Source organism: Gossypium hirsutum, chromosome D04, assembly GCF_007990345.1.
Source record: "Gossypium hirsutum isolate 1008001.06 chromosome D04, Gossypium_hirsutum_v2.1, whole genome shotgun sequence".
Classification (NCBI taxonomy): domain Eukaryota; kingdom Viridiplantae; phylum Streptophyta; class Magnoliopsida; order Malvales; family Malvaceae; genus Gossypium; species Gossypium hirsutum.
Genome location: NC_053440.1, coordinates 9,976,721 through 9,991,909, shown reverse-complemented (window position 1 = coordinate 9,991,909; position 15,189 = coordinate 9,976,721). Strand labels below are relative to the sequence as shown.

At 28.2% G+C, this 15,189-nt stretch overlaps 2 protein-coding genes across 4 annotated transcripts; both read left to right on the top strand.

The window, feature by feature from the left end:
- Positions 1-2,168: 2,168 nt before the first annotated feature.
- LOC107925965 (ADP-ribosylation factor 1) lies at positions 2,169-5,137 on the top strand. 2 transcript variants are annotated; one of them, XM_016856733.2, is made up of 7 exons: positions 2,169-2,416; positions 2,822-2,997; positions 3,519-3,589; positions 4,037-4,156; positions 4,274-4,392; positions 4,502-4,583; positions 4,907-5,137. In XM_016856733.2, the coding sequence occupies exons 2-7, from the start codon at positions 2,850-2,852 to the stop codon at positions 4,910-4,912; spliced, it is 546 nt and encodes a 181-aa protein (XP_016712222.1). In that variant the 5' UTR covers positions 2,169-2,416; positions 2,822-2,849; the 3' UTR covers positions 4,913-5,137. The 2 variants fall into 2 exon arrangements, with proteins under 2 accessions (XP_016712222.1, XP_040947859.1); XM_041091925.1 differs by lacking the exon at positions 4,907-5,137 and having other exon boundaries at positions 4,502-4,610.
- A 797-nt stretch (positions 5,138-5,934) lies between these two features.
- LOC107925980 (50S ribosomal protein L12, chloroplastic) lies at positions 5,935-11,680 on the top strand. Of its 2 annotated transcripts, XR_005912477.1 has the most exons (3): positions 5,952-6,624; positions 6,804-6,928; positions 7,729-11,680. XR_005912477.1 is itself a non-coding variant. In XM_016856747.2 (2 exons), exon 1 carries the CDS (start codon positions 6,028-6,030, stop codon positions 6,607-6,609), a length of 582 nt encoding a protein of 193 aa, XP_016712236.1. In that variant the 5' UTR covers positions 5,935-6,027; the 3' UTR covers positions 6,610-6,624; positions 6,804-7,075. The 2 variants fall into 2 exon arrangements, 1 of the variants encoding a protein (XP_016712236.1); XM_016856747.2 differs by lacking the exon at positions 7,729-11,680 and having other exon boundaries at positions 5,935-6,624; positions 6,804-7,075.
- The last annotated feature ends 3,509 nt before the right edge of the window (positions 11,681-15,189 follow it).

Below are 15,189 nucleotides of genomic sequence, written 5' to 3'. Positions count from 1 at the left end.
CAAAATTACAATATTACAATATTCATACAAAAAAATTGCAATATTCATACAAAATTATAATATTACAATATTCATACAACATTACAATATTCATAAAAAAATTATAATATTCATACAAAATTACAAAATTACAATATTCATACAAAAAAATTGCAATATTCATACAAAATTATAATATTACAATATTCATACAAAAAATATAATATTCATACAAAATTACAAAATTACAATATTCATACAAAAAAATTGCAATATTCATACAAAACTATAATATTACAATATTCATACAAAAAATTTATAATATTCATACAAAATTACAATATTCATACAAAAAATTACTAATCCAAAACTATAAATACAAATTTAATTATAAAATAATTACAATATTCATACAATATTACAATATTCATACAAAAATTATAATATTCATACAAAAAATTTAAAATATTCATACAAAATTCTAATCTAAACTATAAACACTAAATATAGATAATTTATAATTAATAATTAATAAAAAAATTCACAATATTTTCTAAAATATATCCTAAAAAATTCACAAACTATAAACCTTTTAAATTATAAACAAAATTATTTATTAAAAAAATATATTACCTTTTTCTTTCTTTCTTCTTCTTCTTCTCTTCTTCTTCTCCTTCTCTTCTTCTCCTTTCTTTCTTTTTTTTTTCTCTACAGTGTGGACTGATTTTGGGACCATTTGCTATTACTTATAGCAAAAATAAAAACTTATGAAGGGACAATTCACTAGCAGCAGCAGCAGCAGCATGCAGGGGGGGCTGACACACCATTGGCGCCTCTCCATCAGGCTCCTTCATTGGCGCCTACTTGAGAGGCACCACCCGACCCGACTTATATTTTGACCCGTATTTTTTTCAAAAAAATATTAAAAAAAATATAAAATTATATTTTATTAAAATTTTTTATTATTATTTTATTCATTGGCGCCTACCAAATAGGCTCCAATGAAAAAGTAACCTATTTTGATAAATTTTTTTCTGACATCCCATTTCAGTATTTTTTTTTTCTATCCTAAACCCGGAATGTGTTGTACCTGGCTTTCAAAGCATTAATGGGTGGTGCTAATTTTTGCAATCTAAATTTCACAATAAAATTTATTTTCCTATTTATATTTATTTATTTATTTTAGGGTCTAAATTTGATAATTAAATTTATTTTGATCCTTAAACTTAAAAAATATAAAAATTTCGATGATATGACATTTTGAGATTGTCGCACATTATCACTTAAAAATTAAAAAAATTCTATAAAATTTCAGATTTTGATATGGTACAATATTAAAATGTCACAAACAATGTTTTAATAATCGGAGTAGTGATTGAACTAATCAAATTACTAGTTCTCGATTCAAACAGTTTGATTGGTTTAACTGCTAGCCCAACAATAATTAAATAAATAATTATAAAAGTCATAAAATAAAAAAAATAAAAAAATTATTAAATTGGTTCAACTATTGGTTTTTGTCCCAATTTTTTATTTTTGTTGGTTTCAGGTAGTTTCTAATTCAATCAATTCAATCATTTTTTTGGACCAGTATACCAATTGGTCCTTGGTCCAATTGGTCTAACTAACCAATCCAATCATATTTAAGAACACTTATCACATCATTAAATCTTGATTGAATTTAAATTTAGAACCAAAGTAGATTTAATTGTCAAGTTTAAGTGTCAAAATAAACAAAAAAAAATTTATAAGTACCAAAAAAATCTAGTTAACAAGTTTAAAGATAAAAAAAACTAATTTTTTATTGGAAGAATGATTTTTCAATGAAAAACCTTTTTAGAAAACCCTAATTAAATTTATTAAAAAAAAAGAAAATCGAGTTTGAAATGAAGCATATAAAAACTAAACTTCAATATTTATATATTCTTTTGTAAATTTGATATTTTATTTTTTAATTAAATTTAATTATTAATATTTTAAAAAGAATTAAATAAATTTTTAACGAAAATATTAACTAAGATATTAATAATCCTCATGATAGTTTACATATAATTTATGCTAACACGATATAATTTGTCAACAAATAATTTAAAATGATATAATATTTAAATAAATATATAAAAAATAAAAAAAATTTCAAACAAATTAGCAAAGAGTATATGTAGATTGTCATAAATATTGAACATTTTAGTCAAATTTTTCGATCACTCTTTAATAATATTTTAAAATTTTTAATTGAGAAAAGTTTTTAAATTCCGAAGACGCCCACAAGTTGAATCTGGAACAGACTGGACTCGACTCACCGATAAATAACTTTTTTGAGCAAATTATTTTTTATATGCCACGAATTAAATAAAACAGCAGAGAAATAAACGGGGGGACTCCCTCAAGAAAACCACAACAGATTTCAGATCCTCCTTCCAAGCTCTGCAGAAAGGTAATTCCTTTTCTTATTTTAACAGAAACAGGAAAAATAGATCCATCAAGTTACTCCTTTTTCCCCTTAAAGATTCCTTTTCAGTGATTTATTCGAAGTTTTAATCTTTTTTTCTTTATCTTGCTTTTGCCCAGGGCTTGATTAGATATATCTGTTTTTGTTTTACTATTTCTGGGTTCATTTCATTGTTTATGAATTTATGATTTATTTTGTAGGTTTAGGTTTTTTCCTCTTTGTTCTTTTTAGATGTGTATTGGATGATTTTTGTGTCTTTTCTTTTTGTTAATTATTTTTTCGCTGATTGATTTTAGACTTTTTGCTATCTTCATACTATCTAGTTGATGTTTTTTTTATTCAAATATTATTAGGTTTTGATTTTTATTAGTAGCTTTTTTTGTAAATCAGTACTGTGAGCAGAAAGTGGAAAGCAACGATGGGGCTGACATTTACAAAGCTCTTTAGCCGGCTTTTTGCCAAGAAAGAGATGCGTATTTTAATGGTGGGTCTTGATGCAGCTGGTAAAACCACCATTTTGTACAAGCTCAAGCTCGGCGAAATCGTCACCACAATCCCCACCATTGGTGAGTTTGCTTCAAATTCTAATTTCCATGGAAAAAGGAAATCCATTTTTGATTGTTTTGGAAAGGGTTGTTTGAGAATTAATGGTGAAGCAAAAGAAAAGGGCTCGAACAATTTCATTTTTATTCATAGATCTTATACTGAAGTCTGCTTTACACGCTTCTTGTATGCGCTTCTTACTACCTAATATATAACATATGAATACTTGTGTCCTGGTTACCGTTTGTCGTGAAGTATGTAATTGTATCTTTATTTGGAAAGAGAATGGTATAAGAGGATCCCAGTTTGTATGACTTGAAGATTTGAAAGAGAAGTTTGAGTTCCTGCTTGTTTTATGTGCACTTCAAACAGTATGGCCATAGATTATTGAGATTAACTTCATAGCACCTTTTGAAAGCTAATGGTATAATGTAATTGATCCTCTTATTAGATATAAATTATTTGTATGGGTTGATTTCCCCTAATTTAAGTGGTTTACTGAAGTCTCTGGCATGAAAGGGGTCTGTTCATACTGTTTTTGCAGGATTCAATGTTGAGACTGTGGAATACAAGAACATCAGCTTCACTGTTTGGGATGTTGGTGGTCAGGACAAGGTATGCATCATAAAACCTAATGAAGTGTAGTTCTTTTTTAGGTAAAAAGTAGGCCACTGCCTAGTAGTAGGGGAAGGGGTTGCGGATGTTGGGATCTGAATCTCTGATATGCTAGATGTTGCCACTTGAGGGTGGCTGCATGAATCACTAAGCTAAGTCCTTAGTTCTATGATATACTTCTACGATGTTTGATGTATATATGTTAAATGTTTTGTCTCATTTACCCTCATTGATCCTCTCTTTCGAGCAGAGTTCGATATCATTTTGTATAGTAATTCACGAAGCCTTAGTTTCAAGAATGCAGAAAGCACATGGATATAACACTCTACCATCTGATTTTGTTACTTGTGTTGTTTATATTGGGGGCACTGAAGCAATTCTTGGTTGGTTCTATGATTTTTATTTAAAGCTTCATATTTTCACCAGCTTACTTTATTTGAAATACAGATTCGTCCTTTATGGAGGCACTATTTCCAGAATACTCAGGGTCTCATTTTCGTGGTGGATAGCAACGACAGGGACCGTGTTGTTGAGGCAAGAGATGAGTTGCACAGGATGTTGAATGAGGTATGTTACATTATCAAATAAAGAGAATCTGTTGATACATATAGATATGAGCAGATACTATAACAACTGCAAAAGGGCCTTATATATAAGCTAACAATAACTTCTTTTTTATTTCAGGATGAACTGAGAGATGCTGTTTTGCTTGTATTTGCCAACAAGCAAGATCTTCCCAATGCAATGAATGCTGCCGAAATAACTGATAAGCTTGGTCTTCATTCTCTCCGTCAGCGCCACTGGTAAAAATTACCTCTCGTGTTTCCTTTTCTCAGCCCACTTTTTTTTTGTTTTTATTTTATTTTCTCACTGTTCATGTGATTTTCTGACGTGATTTGTTTCCCGTTCCAGGTATATCCAGAGTACGTGTGCAACTTCTGGGGAAGGCCTCTATGAGGGCCTTGATTGGCTTTCCAGCAACATTGCTAGTAAGGCAAGTCCATGAACCTCAAAATCTGATAGAAAGAAACACGCATATATTTTTATATATACTCCGTCATGGAATAAGCATTGGTCATACGAATACATCAGAACCAGATCATAGTTGAAATCTATTTTACACCAACTCTCCGTTTTTCTTATAGTATCCCTGTGTCCAAGACATATGGGGATATGGTTTTCCCAGGATCATGGAAAAACCTGAAAGAAATTGAACATTGTGTGTAACTTATGCGAAACTCTCGATAACATAGGTTTAGATATGACAAGTCACAATTACTTATATGTCTTGTCCTGCTTTTTCTTTGGCAATTGCAGGCATGAGAAAGGATCAGTGTATTGGTTGTTAGTTAGACTTGTTGAAACTCTGGCAACTCTTGAAGAGGATATAGCTTCCTGTTTATCCAGCAACGTTTGTAATGACAGAATATTTAGCTTTGTTTAATCTTTTTACTTGGAATTTTCATTTTCTTTAATGTATTTGTGTTAAATATTCGGACTTGTTATGGTTTATATCGGAAAAAAAAAATAGTAACATTGCATGTCAAACGTGTACGTATGGCTGACAATCACGTTCGAATCAGGGATTTAGAAAACACCAATTTGACTACTCCCACCTCCTCTTCTTGGCATTATAAACCCATTTTTCTCCCATAAAAAAATTAAAGTAAAGTTTTTGGAGAGATAAATCTCAAAATTATATATTAATTTTGATTTTAAATCAGCATGTGATTTAACATATAAATTTTTTATTTGATGTAATTATATGCATAAAATTTGGATTATATAGTATTAAAAATATACATAAATTTGATTTTGATTTAATTATATATATTTAAATAAATTATTAATTTATTTTTATATTAGAAAAATATAATTATTTGTATGCAGTAAAAAAATATAAGCATATGTTAATTTGTTATATAAATAATTGTGTTAATAATTTATTTAATCAAATTTTTATATATAAATTACATAAAATTAAAATTTATGTAAAAAATTATACATTAAATTAAAGTTTGTCCTTATTGGTTTAAGTTATATGTTGATTGTTTTAATTATTCTCTATAAAATAGAATAATGAAAAGATACAGGTTTTTTTTTTAGTGAATTAGAATAACATGGCTCGAATAATAAAATGATACACATTTTTTTATTGAAATGAAATTTTGATATTTTAATTGATGACATACTTTGGGTTCTATTTCTAAACACTACACGTTTTTTTAGGAGAAAAGAAAAGGAAAAGGTAAATAACAAGCAAAGCGAATTACCCATTTGTCTCTTATCCTTTTTTACTTTCATACATTTTAGAAGGTCAATTTCGTCAAAATGAATTCTAAACTTACAAAGGCAGTGTGGCTTGCCTTCCTAATCCTCGATTCACTCTATCACTCCAAACACAGGAAGAAAAGAAAGCAAATCAAAGAAGAAGAAAAATGGCTTCTTCTACTCTCTCAACAACACTTTCTCTCCGTTTACCCTCTTATCCTCCACCCACTTCCTCTTATCCTACGCACCCTCCCCTTTTCAAAACCCCTTCTCTCCAATTCCCTCCCCGTTCCGCCACTCCTCCTAACCTCACCCACCGTTCCACCGCCCTCCTCCCTCTCAATGCCACTGCCGCGCCCGAAAAAATCGGAAAACTCGGCACCGAAATCTCCAACCTAACCCTCGAGGAAGCCCGCACCCTTGTCGACTACCTTCAAGAGAAACTCGGCGTCTCCGCCGCCGCTTTCTCCCCCGCAGCCGTTCCAGTTGCCGCCCCCGGTGTTGCCGATGCCGGAGAGACTGTTGTCGAAGAGAAGACTGAGTTCGATGTAGTGATCGAGGAGGTTCCTAGCAATGCCAGGATTGCGGTGATTAAATCCGTTAGGGCTCTGACAAATTTAGCTTTGAAAGAAGCGAAAGAGTTAATTGAAGGTTTGCCCAAGAAGTTCAAAGGAGGAGTTTCGAAGGAGGAAGCCGATGATGCCAAGAAACAACTTGAAGAAGCTGGAGCTAAAGTTTCCATGGCTTAGAACAGCCTTTCGAAGGTTGGTTTTTCTATGATGTACAGTAGAAATTTTCTAAATTGTTAAGACTGTTGTACTCTGAATTTTACTCTCTAATTGATGCAATTTTATATATTTAGTTGCTTAATTTCTCTTGAATTGTTGAGTTTGTTAACCCAAATGGGACATTTGGGTGTTTAAATTTTGACTTCTTTTTGTAGGATACGTAGTTGCAAATTGAGTGCTTCACAGTTTAGGGTTTTTTGCATTGGATAAGGACTCAAATCAAGTTCTTCTCAAAATTTATTCGAGGTTGAGCTAAGGTCGTCCCTTCCAGTATTGTTTTGTAAGTATATGGTCGAATTCAAAATCTTTGGTAAATTTGTGTGGGTATAAAATTGTGATGTAGGATTTTTCATAAATTCCCAATTTTTCTCTGCAACTATAGTTGTAGCTATAGTATCTAATAAAACATGTAAAGAATAATTTTTTATATTTTTTATATTTTTTATATTCTTTAAACTGAAATGTAATTTCAATATAAGTATAATATTTCCTAGATTAAAAATTTGAAAATTTAATTATATCATTTTTTCTAATTTTCATTTGTTGAATAACTGTTTTTAATTTTCTGATTCTAGTGGTTCTAGGATGTTCTAACAAAAATATTTTTTCATTATTATCATATTCTAATAGTGTTTTATAAGGATTTGTTTCCTTTGTTAAATTTTGTTTTTCAAAACTTCGAATTTTTTGTCTAACCACTTTTCTTTTGTTAGAAATTTTTGACTATCTGACCTTTTTTAATTCCTAAAAAAGATTTATAATTTTTATTTTTAGAAGTTTTTCTTCTAAAATATTTATTATCAGAAAACTTGTTATTTCTAAATTTTCTTTTAACCGATTTATGTTTTTTCTTTTTATGCCTATGATGAGTATTAGATTTTAAAACAAAACGTCCTAATAAATTTTTATTAATTGATTTTCCTATATTTTTAGAATTTAGCTCATCAATAGTTAAATTTTTTATGTTACTAGTCAAAATATTGGTTGTATTTTGAACTTTATCTAAATCTTTAATTAGATAATCATTTGTTTGACTATTTGACTCTATTTTCTTTTTTCTATACGGATCTGTTGGTTCAGAGGTGCCAGAGTAATAAATTTGTGGAGAAATAATATCGTAATATTCTTTGTAAGTTTTTGTCTTTGATTTACATTTCTATTTGTTTCACAGCTATTTGTTTCAAAACCCATATATCTGTTATTCTGTCTTCTTGTTGCCGTTGAGTCCATGGAGGACGTTAGGCATTGTGTGAAGACGATTAAGATAATAGACGGTCTTAGGTACCAGAAACAAATATTATGGAACAAATCGAGTGTTTTCAAGATAAAACTTATAACCATATTACGTATATAGACTCTAGAAATGAAAATAATATTTCATCTCTGAGTAAGTATAAATAGTCTAGTAGATATTACTTTTTTTATTTTTCTAAAATATATAATAAGGTTAGTTCTGTAGAATAGAAAGTAAATAATATAGCAGATATTAAAAATTTAAACTTAAATCATGAGTCTAAAAAAATATACACTAATGTTAATAATAAATTAGATCAAGTTATTATTAATAATAATATGGAGCCTGATGTAGATTTAGGTCCTTTATATTATACTAAGAAATTATAAAAATAAAATAAAAAACATAAAAAAGATGATAAACAATAAAGATATGATTTCCAGTCCTATAAAAACCTTATAGAACATTGGAAAGAATAATTTACTACTACTAAAGAATAACTAGAAAGAGTTGAATATTTAAAATTAATAGAAGAATTTTATGAACAACATAAAGATCTATTTTCTATGTTTAATTATTGTTATATGTTAAAATATGATGATACAGACAGTAGTAATGTGAGTAATTCTGAAAACACAGAATTATTCAAAAATCAATCTGATGAAGAAAAAACATCAACAGATCAGGATGAAGACATAAAAGTCTTTACCTATAATTCTAATGAAGAAAAAACTTCATCTGAAGAAGAAATAGAAATTCCAGAACTCATGGATACTGAATCAACAGATCTATATGGAAAAAGGAAAATAGAGTCCGATAATCGAACAGATGATTATCTTAGGTCTTTAAATAAAGATTTTAAAATTGATAAAGACACAATTAAGATTTTTGGTAATAACACCGAAAAAATGGCTACAAATGATGTTAAACCTGAATACTCAGGAGAAACATCTAGTCAATCTGTTCAACCTAGAATAGATGATATGAATAAAAGAAATGTGGCCGAGGGAGGAATATACTTAGATTTAACTAATACTCTTATTTCTAACTATGAAAAAACCATAGATGATTGGACACAATCAATGACTATTGTTGTAAACAATAACACATGATCAAAAGAAAAGTTATTAAATTACTTTGTTTGAACATTTCAAGGAGATGTTCTACAATTTCTTAGATGATGGGAAGAGTCTGAGAAAGGTAAAGAACAAAAGGGACAATTAATCAATCAGATAGGAACCCTAAAGATCTTTTAAAAGGATTAATCTTAATTCTAAAAACAGAATTATGTGGATATTTTGATAAAAAAGATCAAGATAGTACATCTAGTTATATCCTTTCAAAAATTAAATTATGTGATGTTAGATATTTAGAATAATTTTCTAAAAAATTTGTTCATGAATATTAAAAATTAAAAAATGAAAATATAAAATTTTGAAAAAACTAATATTTTCATAAACTATCCCCACCTTGCGATGAGATATGTAAAAACAAATATATATCTTATTTAGAGAAGCACAGTAAAACATCTGGTCTTCCGATAGATAGTTTAGATTCTATAGGAAATAGGATAAATTTTGCAAGAAAAAGAATAACTTTATATTGTTTGCAAAGTAAAGCTGCTAAACAAGTTAAGCATAAATTAAGTAATAAGTATTGTACTAAAATACTAGAAAACGAGTGAGAATTTGGATGTAAACAAATATATCCTAATACTTACAAAAAACGAAAAAAATATAAATTAAGGAAGTGGAAACCAGGTAATAAAAAATTTTATGGTAAAAGTCAAAAGGTTGTTAGGAGAAAAACTTCTAAACCAAAGAAACAAATTTGTAAATGTTTCATATGTGATGAAGAAGGTCACATAGCTAGTAATTGTCCTAACAAAGGAAAAAATGCTAGGAAAATGATAAAAAGTCTTGAAAAACAAGATTTAGAAATATATTTTCAAAATGAAATAAATCCTGAAAAAATATTATATGAGTTAATATCAGAAACAGACTCTGATAATAATGAAGAATATATATTTATGTTTAATATAGGAAGTAGTTCTAATAATCAATTAGAAGAAATTCTTAATTCGTAGGAGCAGGATATTAAATTAGGTAGTTTAATTGGAGAAGAAAAAGACTTTTCTGATGAAATAATAGAAAAAATTAATAAAAATCATATTTCTAAAGAAGAAATATATAAAATATCTAAGTTCAAAATATGGACTCAGAGACATATAGAGAAAATTAGCGGTAACACAGTCGTTAAGTATACTCGTGGAGGGTTAACAGAAATTCCTCTATTTACTAAAGATAAAATTAAGAGGATTAAAAAGAAATATCATTAAGATAGATATATACATTTAGGTATAATTATAATTACTATTAGAGCTTTATGTAGGAGAGGTCATGATATTCTTATAATAGCGGTTCTTTTAGATAAAAGATTTGAAAATCCAATAAAAGTACTTATTAGAGGAATTTAATCTAATCTACACGCAGGTGTAATAGGATTTAAAGTTAAACCAAATTACTTTATTTTCATTACAGACCCTCTAATAGAAGAGCGTCTATGCCTTAGAGTTCAGACAAAAAATTTTGAAATAAATGATTTAGCAGAAGATCTAGGAATCAATTGGACTTCTATTAATAAATATATAAATACGGTAGAAGTAGAAATAAAAGAGATTAATAACAAAATTATTGAACTCTTTGAACCAAACATGTTTATTATTGAAATATAGCTGAAATTATTAGATTTAAGGGATTTATTAATTCTAAAAGACTGGATGATAGAAAAAATCAGTAAAGATAGTACTTCTAAACCAGTTAGTACTATAGAATATATGTCTTCAGGTAATAGACTATATTTTAAAAATAATTGTAATACAAATGAAAAATCAATCTTACCCTCTAGTTCTCAACCAGAAGAAGAAGAGGATAATATTAGTACAAACAATACACCAATAGGAATTAAAATTGTTCAAATTCTTATATTTTCTACTGAACTCAGTAGTAATTCTAGAAAAACTAGAATGGAAGAAATTTAAACTTCAATAATTGATAAAAATCAAAAGTTTGACTAAATATTAAAGTTACATTCCAGTTTAGAAAATATAAAAAATATTCTCTAAATGCTTTAATAAACACTGGAGCTACAATCAGTAGTTGTAGAAAGAATGCAATTCCTGTAGAAAAATAGGAATTAATGAAAAAACCCATAAAAATAATGGGAATAGATAATAAAACCATTATAAAACATAAAGTTAAAAACATACCAATCTATATAAATAATGTTAGATTTATAATTCTTAAAATGATATGTTTTCCTAACATGCAGGGAGATATATTATTAGGAAATAATTTTATATGTTGGTATTTACCTTTTACTATTGATAAACATTTTATTTGGTTACCAGTAGAAAAAGATTTTTTAGAAATACCACTTGAAAAAATTAATAAGATTGTGTGTAATAAAAATTTTACACTAGTTAAATTATTAGATAATAGATAATTATTACTAATAATTGTTGATTATTTGAGCAAGCCTACTTATGGATAGGGGTAAAAAGCCTTTACAACCAGGTGAATGGATTATCGTTCACAAGAAGCCCAACAAAGGGGATGCAACAACAAATTCCAAAAAAAAGATTTGTACCTTCACAAATATCATTTTATACTAACCAGGGATATTATGAATCATATTCAATGGTAAACCAACCTATTGGAACAAATGTTTTAGATTATCCAATGGTGAACTGACCAATTGAATCTTCTTTTTCATTGACCCCAAACATGGTGTGTCAATCACAAATGTCCCAAGATCTATATTTGGCATCACAAGCCAGTTATGTTGAAGTGATCAAAGGATCAGAAAATTTGTTGAAAAAACAACAAATTGAAGAAAAAGAAATTTCAAAAATTAAAGATTTTTACAATCCTGGTCTACTATCAGAAATTTATAATTTTATAAATGAAATATGGAAAACCCGTGTTTCAGAACAAAGAGCCAATTTCAGAAGAGCTCTTACTAGATTTTCACAATTTTTAGTTGAAAAAACAACTAAAGAAAGTGAATCTGAAGATTTATTATTAAAATCAGTTTTATACAGAGATTGGGATGAATTCTAACTTTTTATCATGGATATTAAGGAGATAAACAATCTTCTTGATATTTTTCAATATTTTATTCGTAAAGCGAAAAATAATCCTGTTATGAATAAAATGTTTAAAATATGTTTGTATAATAAAGCAAGGAAAATATTACCAGTGGAAATATTCACAAAAATTGATGAAGTAATTTGCAGACTTGCAAATTCAATTTCAAAAAGCTTTTTCAGAATATTTTCTACAAGCGTATGTTTTTAATGATTATTTAGATAAAAAAATTTACTTTAAAATACAGTTTAAATCATGAACCATTTGATATAACAAATATTGAATGGGGTTTTTCTAAAGAAGTAGTTGTACAAAACTTCTCTTTTAATCTTTTAAACGACTTTTTTGCTATAGTAAAATTAGTTTTACAAAACATCATAAATAATGGTAACCTCTTTTACTATTTTCATATTGAAATTAGTAGTTTAATTGATATAGCTGAAAAAGAATGATTTTATCAGCCATATCAAATTTGGATCATTCAAAAGATGATTGGAACTCTCTAATTATCTGCTGTTAATGAAAACAAAGAACATTTGGTAAAAACCATTGACGAATGTTATAATAATTTTGATCATTATCAAATCCAACCAGGAATTGATTTATTATCAGAAGCCCGTTATCATCTCTATAATGAAGTTTATAAACTATGGACGGATGGAAGAAGGATACTGACATATCCTAATGGAAACATCTAGGAGGATAGAGGTGAGGAATATTTGAAGCTGCTAAAAAAGATAGCTGACATGGAGATAGAAGAATTTCCATATCATATTATAGAAAATATAAAAAATACATGGGAGACTTGAAATTCACCACGAAGACTTTTATTGGATTCTTTACATCTAGACGAGATTGAAGAAATAAATTTCAACAATGTGTAAGAAGGTTAAAGTCAAAAAAAGATGGCAACCTGAAAGAAAATCCACATACCAACAACAAAGTTTGGCAACGTGGAAGTCATCATGATGCAAGCAGTAATGGAACTAACCATGAAGTAAGCAGTGATGTAATAAGATATCCAGATGCAGACAAAAAAGTCTTGCAACGTGGAAGCTATCTTCAAAACAATGACGCAAGCAATGATGAAAGCAATCATGACACAAGCAGCGATGGAAGCAGCCATTAATTTAAGCGTGCAACGTTGAAATAACCAAACTTTGTTGTTTCCACGTTGCATTCTTGAATTAATGGCCTCTTCCACCACTGCTTGTGTCATGGTTGCTTCCATCATTGCTTGCGTCATCATTGTTTTGAAGGTAGCTTCCACGTTGCAAGACTTTTTTGTCTGCATCTGGATATCTTATTACATCACTGCTTACTTCATGGTTAGTTCCATTACTGCTTGCATCATGATAACTTCCACGTTGCCAAACTTTGTTGTTGGTATGTAGATTTTCTTTCAGGTTGTCATCTTTTTTTTCTTTAACCTTCTTGCATATTGTTGAGATTCATTTCTTTAATCTCGTCTAGATGTAAAGAATCTAATGAAAGTTTTGGTGGTAAATTCCAAGTCTCCTATGCATTTTTTATGTTTTCTATAATAGGAGATGGAAATTCTTCTATCTCCATGTCAGCTATCTTTTTTAGCATCTTCAAATATTCCTCATCTCTATCCTCCTAGATGTTTCTATTAAGATATGCCAGTATCCTTCTTCCATCCGTCCATAATTTATGAACTTCATCATAGAGAAGATAACGGGCTTGTGATAATAAATCAATTCCTGATTGGATTTGATAATGATCAAAATTATTATAACATTCGTCAATGGTTTTTGCCAAATGTTCTTTGTTTTCATTAACAGCAGATAATTGGGGAGTTTCAATCATCTTTTGAATGATCCAAATTTGATATGGCTGATAAAATTGTTCTTTTTCAGCTATACCAATTAAACTACTAATTTCAATATGAAAATAATAAAAGAAGTCATCATTGTTTATGATGTTTTGTAAAACTGATTTTACAATAGCATGAAAGTCGTTTAAAAGAGAAGTTTTGTACAACTTATTTAGTAAAATTCCATTCAATATTGGCTATATCAAACGGTTCATGATCTAATCTGTATTTTAAAGTAAGAAATTTTTTATCTAAATAATCATTAAAAACATATGCTTGTAGAAAATATTCTGAAAAAGCTGTTTGAAATTGAATTTCTTGTCTGCAAATTACTTCATCAATTTTTGTGAATATTTCTAATGGTAATATTTTCCTAGCTTTATTATATAAACATTTTGTTCATAATAGGATTATTTTTCCCTTTACGAATAAAATATTAAAAAATATCAATAAGATTGTTTATCTCCTTAATACCCATGATAAAAAGTTAGAATTCTTCCCAATCTCTGTATAAAACTGATTTTAATAATAAATCTTCAGATTCTCTTTCTTTAGTTGTTTTTTCAACTAGAAATTGTGAAAATCTAGTAAGAGCTCTTCTGAAATTGGCTCTTTGTTTTGAAACATGGGTTTTCCATATTTCATTTATAAAATTATAAATTTCTGGTGGTAGACTAGGATTATAAAAATCTTTAATTTTTGAAAAAATTTTTTCTTCTTCAATTTGTTGTTTTTTCAACAAATTTTCTGATCATTTGATTACTTCAGCATAATTGGTTTGTGATGTCAAATACAGATCTTAGGATATTGGTGATTGACACACCATGTTTGGGGTCAATTAAAAAGAAGATCCAATTGGTTGGTTTACCATTGGATATGGTTCATAATATCTCTGGTTAGGATAAAATGATATTTGTGCAGGTACAAATTCTTTTTTAGAATTTGTTGCTGCATTCCCTTTGTTGGGCTTCTTGTGAACGGTAATCCATTCACATGGTTGTAGAGGTTTTTTACCCCTATCCATAAGTAGGCCTGCTCAAATAATCAACAATTATTAGTAATAATTATCTATTATCTAATAATTTAAATGGTGTAAAATTTTTATTACATAGAATCTTATTAATTTTTTCAAGTAGTATTTCTAAAAAATATTTTTCTACTGATAACCAAATAGAATATTTATCAATAGTAAAAGGTAAATACCTACATATAAAATTATTTCCTAATAATATATTTCCCTGCATGTTAGGAAAACATATCATTTTAGGAATTATAAATTTAACATTATTTATGTAGATTGGTATATTTTTAACTTTATGTTT

Coding starts and splice junctions, on each gene's coding strand:
- LOC107925965 (XM_041091925.1), top strand. CDS start 2,850: ATGGGGCTGACATTTACAAAGCTCTTTAGCCGGCTTTTTGCCAAGAAA. Junction 2,998..3,518: donor CACCACAATCCCCACCATTG/GTGAGTTTGCTT, acceptor CTGTTTTTGCAG/GATTCAATGTTGAGACTGTG. Junction 3,590..4,036: donor ATGTTGGTGGTCAGGACAAG/GTATGCATCATA, acceptor TTTGAAATACAG/ATTCGTCCTTTATGGAGGCA.
- LOC107925980 (XM_016856747.2), top strand. CDS start 6,028: ATGGCTTCTTCTACTCTCTCAACAACACTTTCTCTCCGTTTACCCTCT.